This window comes from Urocampus carinirostris, chromosome 10, assembly GCF_059441175.1.
Source record: "Urocampus carinirostris isolate Australia breed hairy pipefish chromosome 10, RoL_Ucar_1.0, whole genome shotgun sequence".
Lineage (NCBI taxonomy): Eukaryota > Metazoa > Chordata > Actinopteri > Syngnathiformes > Syngnathidae > Urocampus > Urocampus carinirostris.
In genome coordinates, this window is record NC_142358.1 from 27,959,087 (window position 1) to 27,969,343 (window position 10,257).

The 10,257-nt window shown below is 39.5% G+C and overlaps 1 protein-coding gene across 1 annotated transcript in view; it reads left to right on the top strand.

The window, feature by feature from the left end:
- Nucleotides 1-3,162, top strand: part of LOC148358582 (A disintegrin and metalloproteinase with thrombospondin motifs 8-like) — a 29,676-nt gene extending 26,514 nt beyond the window's left edge. The window contains exon 9 of the mRNA XM_088345961.1: nt 571-3,162. Coding sequence (XP_088202087.1) covers nt 571-1,312 — 742 coding nt within the window. The 3' untranslated portion in view covers nt 1,313-3,162. The remainder of the gene's footprint in view (nt 1-570) is intronic.
- Nucleotides 3,163-10,257: the final 7,095 nt, after the last annotated feature.

Here is a 10,257-nt window from a genome sequence, read left to right on the forward strand (position 1 = left end):
CACATCATACAGGTGCCATGCCCATCCCTTAGAACACGTCCAAACATCCCACTATCCTTTTACAACACCTCTCCACTCATTCCAATCACCAACAAGAGCTCTAGCTTCCACTACATTCATGCCGTGCACTTCTAACACCATTCATCAAATAAACGTAACAATTAAACTTAAATAAACGAAAAATCCTGAAGTACATTAATTTGGACTAAATGAGTAAAGGTTTATACATAACTGAAATAATAAAAAGGTTTTAAAAGAAGACGTCATTCAATTATTACTACATATGCATTGACACATTTAAATATGACAACAGTTGCCATATTTTGTTTATTGGTCAGAGTACAACAGGATATTTTGCCCACTATTGGTCCCCAAGCAACATTCTTGCAGCCTGGTCATCCTGGAAGGGGGATTACCTCATGTGATACACCTCCTCTAGATTTCTTGTAATTTTTAGATCAGAAGATGTTGTAATGGTGGTCTGGTAGCTCTGCTATTTATGGCTGTATGAAAAAATGTGACTCAACAAAACCTAGACTATACTAATCAAGTTTTACTACTCCTTTTCAGCTACGGCTACAGCGACATCGTGACAATCCCTGCTGGTGCGACCAATATAGATATCAAACAGAAAAGCCACAGAGGAATCAAACATGACGGAAATTATCTGGCTGTAATGAGAGAGAGCGGAAGTTACATCCTCAACGGCAACTTTTCAGTCTCTACAATGGAACAGGACATTCCCGTACTTGGTGCTGTGTTAAAATACAGCGGTTCTTCCACCACCTTGGAGAGGATCCAGAGTTTCATGCGGCTTAAGGAGGCAATTATAGTCCAGCTTCTGGCCACAGCGGGAGATAACAGCCCCCCCAAAGTGAAATATTCCTTTTTTATCCCCAGAGATGTGGCTTTCAAATCAAAAGAGAAAAAGGGTTCAACTGCATCATTACATGTGATTCACCCTTTTAGCGCATCAGACTGGGTTCTAGGAGAGTGGTCCGAGTGCTCAAAGAGCTGCGGTTCAGGATGGTCCAGGAGGAATGTGGAGTGCAGAGACAATACTGGCTTCCTCTCCAACCTTTGCGATAAGGACCTAAAACCGATGGACCTCAGGGCCTGCGGGGACCAGCCGTGTCCTATCTGGCAAATGGGCCCTTGGTCGGCCTGCTCACGAACTTGCGGTCAGGGCGAGCGGCGCCGAAGCATATTTTGTATAGACTACACTGGCAAGACTGTCGAAGCGGAAAAGTGCGACCCTAATAAAAAACCCGCGCCCGTCTCCGGGGAATGTTTTAACTTTGAGTGCTCATAAAAGAGGACGAGTGAAGTGAACAGTTCCCCTTTTGATCCGACTGCACTTATCTACAGATTGCATCACAGCGCAGTGCATTTGTCTGAGTATGGTTTTGCCTTCTTATTTTTGGACTGATGACAACCACTGTTTAAAGTAACCAATGGAAAACTACCTCAGAAATGTAATGAGATGCAATTTTTGGATGCTAGATCAAGGTGCTGAGATTTGTGTTCTCCACTTTAAATGACAACTAATTTATTGGAGATGTAATTACATACCTGTCAACCTCAGTCAACTGCATCGTTTGAGGTGTTTTTTTTAAATTTGAAAGGTAAATGTTTTCTCCTTTAATTATCCCGAACGATCCCGAACTGTGTATTTAAAGATCCAGGCTTTCTTTTCCACAACACCAATCTGCTTTTATCTTACTTTTAGCAAAGCTGTTAGGGGCGGAACAAATTAGGTTCAACAAATGGGGGCAGTGCTGTAGAGTAACGTTATGCTCAACCCCACAGTTTTGTTAAAAATTTCTATTTGTCCGTGTCATGTGAAAATGTTGGAAGTAAGAAAAGGCATGCTTCGAGCAGAGTCCAAAATTCCAACCTAAACCCAAGAAAGATGAAAAAATTGTAGTTTGTTTGATCGCATCAAAGAAATACACATACTTGCCCTGACTCAAGAACAAGCTGACTGAGGCTTTAATGATGACACAAACCAGAAGATGTTGGCAATGAGTAACAAAGTTCCACATTTCGAACAGTTTCCTCAATAAATGCAATTTCCCTTACTAAGCGATACTAAACCTTACAAAAACAACACGGCACCTATTTTCTTACAGCTAGAGAGACTATGTACAACACCGCGCCAAAATTATAAATGTATGATGACGTTGTTGTCTCCTACCCGTGATCAAGACAATCCCGATCAGAGCCTAAATGGTAGAGACGAAATTAGTCCAACAAAAAATGAGTGTTTTTATGTAAGTACATTGTTAAACAGCCTACGCAAGTTCAAATGATCATAAAACGTATAAAATGAAAACAAAGAAACGCTATAAGTTGACAGGTATGTAATGAGCATATCCAACAGCGTATATTTCTAAAGAGGTTATCATGTATAGCGTGGCTATGGAAATTGCATTAACCCCACTTTTTTGTATCATAATGTAAATAATTGTACTTTTATCTGACATACTGTCTTCCACAGTGCCCCGACACTGCCTGAATTTAACATTTTATCTCACTTGCTTACGAACGTCAGATGAGTGTATTGTGGGTTTAAGCTTCCTCGCCGTGTGCTCATCTTTTCCTGATACTTTCATCAAACGGGCTATTGAATTATGCTAACAACTGTAAATGTTTTTTTTTCAAAGTATTTTTTGTTCTCACTTGAATAAGCTTGTTATTGACGGTCTCAAAGAAAGCTGAGGTATCGGGCTGAACTAAAAGACTTTTGCCAAAACTAGTATGATTTAATTCGAGTTTATGTATTCTGCTAAATATTTTACATGAAATGAATGCTCCAATTTGAAAAGTGATAATGCTATTTGTTTTCTTTTCTCCTTTTTGTTGCAATTGTCTTTTGAGGATTCACAGCGCATCCGATTTAATGTGTATTTTATGTTTTGTAATTATGACGGTCATTTATCTGTCTCACGTTCTGTCAATGTTCATATCTAAACACACATTTTCATATATTATTTTATTCTTCATTCCTGTTAATTCACAGTATATAATGGCAGACAACAGAGTGAGCAATAGGATTATATCCCTTCAATGAAGGACCATACAAATGTATGATTAGAGCTTCCTTTTAAGCTATTTATTTTTGTAAGTTTTTATTTGGTGAATAAAATGAACATGACAGATGCTACTGTTTCACAGTTTTGTTTGTAAAGAAATGTCAAATAAACACATTCATGTCCATGATTCAAAATGTCTTCTTCAATGTTCCAAAATAAGTATTGGTGGATTTTGTCAAGAACCGGAACAGGAGGAGGACCCAGAAGCGTAATGTTTCTCACACAAGCTTTATTTTACGGGAATGTGGCAGTCATGCACATGAACAAAAACGCCAGTGATTCGGCGATCGCTGGGCAGAAGAAAGACAGCTGTCTGGTGTGGAACAACAGGAAGCCAGAGACCAACAGGATCGATCCCAGGTACACGAGCCGATACCGGACAGATGGTGTCGATACTTGAAAGAACGGGACTGACAGAATTGATAACAGATATAGGAGACTGGAGTCAGATAACAGACAGGACGAGATAGATGGGAACAATACCAGACACTGGAGACTGATATCAAAACAGGACGAAATAGACGGGATCAATACTGGACAGGATACACAAACAGGATACCGGACAGAGTTTAAACACACGTCTTGCGGGTGCAGAGGTTCTTTGACGGACTGACAAAGGGTGAGTGAGAGTACTGAGCTTAAATAGAAGGGAAGCCAATCAGTCAATGAGCCACAGCCGGCGCCAAAAGGGCCAATTGGGTGCCATGGGCAACCGTGACAGATTTTCTTTTATGACACAGAGGGTTTATATGATCAGCTCATGAGCTCTGCAGGAGCTTGATTGCGATCCTAGTCATTCAAATGAAATAACTGATGCAAATAAACTCCAAAATAGTTCAGGACTTAGGCTCTTGGGGAGAAAGGTTCACAACTCATGATTTAAGACAAATGTCGTGAACACACAAAGGCCCAATCCCATTTCTCTCACTCGGCCCTGAGAACCCTCCAGTGAGGTCCCTCGATAGAGGAGTGTCCTCCGCGAGTTGAGTGCAAAGTGGAGATGGTTTGGACAAGACTTGCAAGGTTCCACCCCTGTCCAGGAGATGGCGGTAATATTAATTGGCTGTAGACCTCAGTGACGTATTGGTCTACGTCACATGTTAACAACTCGAGTCTCAACCTGTAGTGTGTCAGTTGGAGAGTTCGTGCAACGTTAAAAATGCCCGCTACTGCTGTGTTATTACCGATTGCCTGAAAGCTCATCATCTTTTCCGTGTCTCCAATCAATGGAGGAGAAATGTGCTATACTGAAGACAGCTTCGGCGCTATGTAGTGCTGATTCATCTTTACAAGGTACGTACACTCATTAAAAAAATGACCCGTTCGGTCAAATACAGTAAGAGTTAACATACAATGCACGGTCACATAATACCCTATGTTTGTGTAGACATAAATGGCAATCTACTTATTAGTATTTTAATGCCATTTTATGACATATAGTAGGGGTCTTGAATCTGTGACATGACGAAACGTAAACAAACACAAGAACAGTCCACCTGACCCTTTAGCTGACATAATATCGTCACCAAACTTCCCTGTACGACCCAAAAACCTTAGTTCATAAGGAATTTAATTCAAAAGAGTTGTCATTGAATATAAAAAGGTCATTTCAACATTTTTTCATGATGCTTACATCACAGTTAAAGCGGTCTTTTTCTTTTCTATGCCCACATTTATGTCTAAATTGTTTGTTATCTATTGTGTTCCAGAGTGGCTGTCCCATAAGCGTGGACAGGTTGGACAGGAATGTTCCCATCCTGTGCTTATGGTTGGATGTGGAGTCAGAACTCATTCAGGACTTAAGGTTGAGCAAGAAGGTTATGTGGGCCCTGCAGGAGCTGCTAAAGAGTGAACAGGGCAATGGCTGGAGGTCCTGATCTACGTGTACTGGCTGGTCCACGCTCTGTCCTACCGTGTGGTGTCACGGGTCTTCAGGGTTCCCAGGTCCACCGTACAAAGAATTGTCCACAGTTAATATGGAATAAATTGCCCAAAATCCATATTTTAGGCTCTGGAAGTCAGACCCACATTTGCATTATGTGCTTTTCTGCATTACTATTCAATAAACATCTTCATTTTGAGTAACACCTTGGTGGTTTATTTCATAATGATGTGAGATACTGTGTGTGAACTATGTGACTGTTGGACAGAAAACAACTAGAAATCACTCCAGCTTAAATAATAGTTTACTTTCAGAAAAACAAACTCACATTGGGCCAAAATACATAATAGTAAATAAATAATGTGTCACAAATTTTAACAAAAATATACCAATACTTCCATAAAGTTGGAAACACAAACTGGAACTTCATTTAGTTCTTAATAAAAATAAAAATAAATCCTTTTATAAAACAAAGGGAAACATTGCAGAGATGTCACTGTTCTGGAAATTTGTCCACGAGCTTCCCAAAAAGGACGGGAACCGCTCAGTTTTGGCCACAGTTTCTTCGAGCCTTTTCCTCGCTCCGGCAGACTCCGCTTTCAAAAAGTCAAGGAGTGTATCGTGCTTCCTTTTTTTTCTGGGTGATTTGGGGTTTGGCGCCGGATTAGAAGGTGCCAACGATGTGCCCGGTGGTGTGCCCGGTGGTGTGGATGGCGTGGTAGCTGTGATGGTGACCAGCTCTTCCACGGGACGTTCTACAGTGGCCTTTAGGTTGGGTGGAAAAAACAAGAATTACTTAATGCCTATGTATTGTACAAAAACAACTGAGTATAGGATGCTCAGCAAGTTGATGTGAGACAGGAAATTATAGGATGTGTTCTGGATAATTATTTGATAGTGAATAGATACACAAAATTGACATGTTATTCTTATGGCTGTATGAGCCTTCTATTGGCCAGCATCACATATGCTTTAGAATTGTCTCCACATTTGGACAACATTTTGAGAAGCTAATTAGTTTACTTAATATGTGTTTACAGAGAAGGCAGTGGACTATGTGATAGTAGTTTGTTTCAACTGTATTTCCACGTGAAATTCGGAGACATTACTCATAATGCATGATGAAAACTAATGCATTCTGATCTCACATGAAAGAATCATATTGTAAATAAAACACGACACCCGAAATTGTGTGCAGTAAACAAGCGCTTATGTCCAGAACGGTATTCTGACTATGCTCCTTTAGCGACTGGCCATGTACAGTAGATGTAAAAGGACGACTCGTTTAAGATAAAAACAGGGATGGGCTGAACCGTGATTTTCTGCACAGTTATCCTACTTTACAGTTTGTAGCGAGAAGATTTTTTTTTTGCCAGCTCCCTTGGTAGATTAGTGCACTTCGTAAAGTAGCGATTTTGCAATGTTCGTGTTTTAACGCGAAAATACGATTTTCTATTGCATTTACGTCTAACTAAGATATCTCAATACATTTTGTTGCAAATACATGCGTGGTTGTGGAAAACTACTTACATTTGTGCGGTTCCTTTTCGGGCATGTTTGTTGATATTGAGAATTCGTAAAGCCTTCTGGGTAGTCACTTTGCTGCCAAGTGAGGTCGAGAGCCCCCTCGGTCTTGAAGTGGTTACGACATGGTTTGAGGGCACTTCTGCCTCGGTCTTGAGAGTATCGGGACACACCCCATTTTCACGTGAACGCGCAAACCGAGTGACTAGGGCACATAGCGAGTGAAAGTGCGAAGAATGGGACTCAGCCAAAGACTATATTTGTAAAATCATTTTCTTATTACTTTAAGTCAAGTCACATTTATTTGAATAGCCATGAATCACAAAAAAAAACTCAAAGGGCTGCACAGACCAGCAATACAACATCCCCTGATCTGAAACCTACAACGAGGACAAAGAAAATCTGCAAAAACTTCAGTAGGAGGAAAGTATACCTTGAGAAGGAGTCGCACATGAAGTAATCCCCCTTCTGGGATGACCACGTTGCAATGCATGTCACAAGGGAATCAACAGCACTGCAATTTAATACACATTATGAAGAAATCCGACAAAAAGTGGTGCTTTCAAGATGGATAGTAGGGTGGAAAACAGTGAGGTTATTCAGTGGAAAATTCCCAAAGTCCCTGCTTCCTTTGTTCAGACTGATTCCTGTGGGTGGTTTGATACGACTTAAGGCAAGAAAAGTGGGCTGAATTTACTTAATAATTGCAATTTTCTATATCATTCACTCAACTGAAATATGGTTCTACATATAATTGGATTGATAAAATAAAGTGCAAAAAACAATTAATCATAAACAACAGTTTCCTCAAGAAGTAGCACACAGTGAAAATAAACAATGCTTCCTGGTTTATGATACAATATTGTATCATTATCATCTCGGGGGCCATAGAACACACTCTAATGGGCTGGATGTGGCCCGCCGGTCTTGACTATTGGACTTCAAATGTTGTCAAAAACTGTATAACAACTAAATGAACGGATACAGATACGTTTATAATTTTACAGATACTCAAAATAATAACAGGTGTCATGATCTGATTGTAGTGATGATGAAACAATTTAGGGGAGGCTGAGGTTCCCAAAAGGAGGGTAGTATTTATTGAAAACAAAATCAAGACCAAAGTACCAAAAATACAAGTGGGCACAAAAGCAACAAACAAAATATCCAAACAATTAACTAGGAACAAACAAACAAAAAAAAACACTAGAAATGACTGAAACTGGAAATGGAAACTGCAAGGAACAAAATAACAAAGTATCAAACAACCCAGCGTGGAGGAGAAACTGACACAGAGGACAACAGAATAACTCAAAATGACATGAGAGAGTCTGCTGATAAAAACTGTCCTTTCAAAGGGTTCAGGATGATTAGGCACAGGTGTGTGATAATTGGACACACCTGCGCCCTGTTCAAAATGCCAGTTTTGCCCCCTGGTGGTGGGAGGTATGCCAGCCCCTAACAAGATGACGTCAATGGATTTTGAACCTTTGATCAGATAATCCTTCAGATAAGAAATCTTAACCTGTTCTAATTCCTTCCCCTGACCCCTTTTTTTTTTATAAAATCTTTAAGGTTACAAAAAGCAGATAAGTCCTAAGGGGTGTGGTATATCAAAGAACAGCAAAATGATTGACTAGTAACAAAAAAATGATGTAATAGTCAAAACAACGAACACTGGTATGCAATAATCGCTAAAAAAAAATGAACAGGCATCCTATGCGGATGTCCAATATTAGAAACAGAATAAACTTATCGGATACATTGAGACGTCATGTGAATAAAACAATAACTACATTTAAATATATGTATAACCACCTTATAAATGAAGGAAATACTGTCACGGTTGCCGTGGCGCCCGATTGGCCCCGCCCGTGTGGAGCCAGCTGCGGCTCATTGACAGATTGGCTTTCCGTCTTTTTAAGGTCAGTGCTCTCATTCTTCCTTTGTCAGTACGTCAACGAACCTCTGCCCCGCAAGACGTGGGTTTTGACTCTGCCCTGTTTCCTGTTGGCATTTCCTGTCCGGTATTGTTCTCGTTTATTTTTCTCCTGTTTAATATCGGTTTCCAGTTTCGTTCCCGTCGATTTTTGTCCCTTTTATTATTCTCTCCAGTTTTTGTTCCTGTCTAGTTTATCCTGTTTTATTTCAATATCCTGTTTCATTATCAATCCTGTCTATCCTGTCCAGTATCGACCCCATCTGTCCGATATCTACTCAGACAATTGGTATCGATCTCGTCGGCCTCTGGCTTCCTATCATTTCAGGCCACACTGCTGCCTAACGTGCATGACTCCCCTTTTCCCGTAAAAAAAAGGCTTGTGTGAGAAACGTAACGCGTTTGGGTCCTGATCCGGTTCCGGTTCTTGACAGCAACGAATGACTGAAATAATAAAAGCTTATAGGTGAAAACTCAAACAACCACGACTATATAGTATATGCAGCAACACATTTCAATATTACAACAGTGGTTTTCATGTCCCTAATTTTGCTGTGTATGACCAATGCTCATGGAAGAAAATCAAAGGCAAAAACCGAGTCCAACATGAAGGCAATAGGAAAGTAAAAGGTTGAGCGGTTTTTGGAATGTTGCATGATACTTTATACCATTACTTTTAAGTTTTCCCCATATTTTTATGTTTTTTTTGTGTACGCCGTATAACATTTTGTGTCTGTTAAAATGTTCTAAAAATATCCCGATATGTATAATGAGCAAGACAAAATTTACTGTGAGTGCAGAAAGAACTAAGGAAAACGCTAAAATAGTTGTGTTGCTTACTTGATAAATGAACCTCGTTTACACAAATGATCTCTGTTTTTATTCCTTTTAGTCTGTCTTCCTGTGGATAAATAGGTAAATTGGTGCCGCGTTGTGTTTGTAAGGTTTATTATCACATAATAAGGGGAATTGCAATCATTAAATGTGGGGTGCATCATTTGAGGCGTCCTTAAAAAATCTAGAGTAGAATATTTTATTTATTAAGTATTTGATAATAATGCCCAAATGAGCCTTGTATTATCAGAGCTGTTCGGGAAGTTTGTTCAAGATTGTTCAAGATATGCACGTACTTGCACGCGCCACACAAGCAGCTTGATGGATACTGCTATAATGACTTAAGCCAGAAGATGGCGTCCGCGAGTAGAACATTTGAAAATTCCAACCAGCACCCTTGATAATGTATACATGACCATATTCTTGTTGCATTTTTGCTGTAGTGTTTTTCTTTAGGTTTTTTTTTTTTTAGTATTTCTGTAGTAGTATTTTTTGTAGGATTTTTTTGCGTTTCTGCAATCAAATTTTTATTTGTATAGCCTTTTTATTTGTATAGCCTTTAATCACAATCTCAAACAGAAATACTACATTTCTGTTTGAGATTGTGATTAAAGGCTTTACAAATAAACATGTCTTGACTTAAAAATCTTTAGGGTGAACAATCCATGTCCCGCCGCATGTTCCATTTCCAGAGTTTGGACAGCGTGTTTTGACGGGGAATACAAAAGCAGAAAAGAACAGTTTGGTTGTGGGCTTTTATTGCAAAGAAACAAAATAAGACATAGAAAGAATATTCTGGGCTTAGGCCAACAGGACAAAGTCCTCCCGAGGCAAGCTTCGAAAAATGGCTGACCACTATTTCTATACAAAACTTAAAGAAACATAGCTGTAAAATGAAACTTTACAAAGACGGGATTTTCTAGTAAGTGAGTCACGTTTTACACAAGAGTATTTTGTTAAAACTGGATCAAACTAGATTTTGC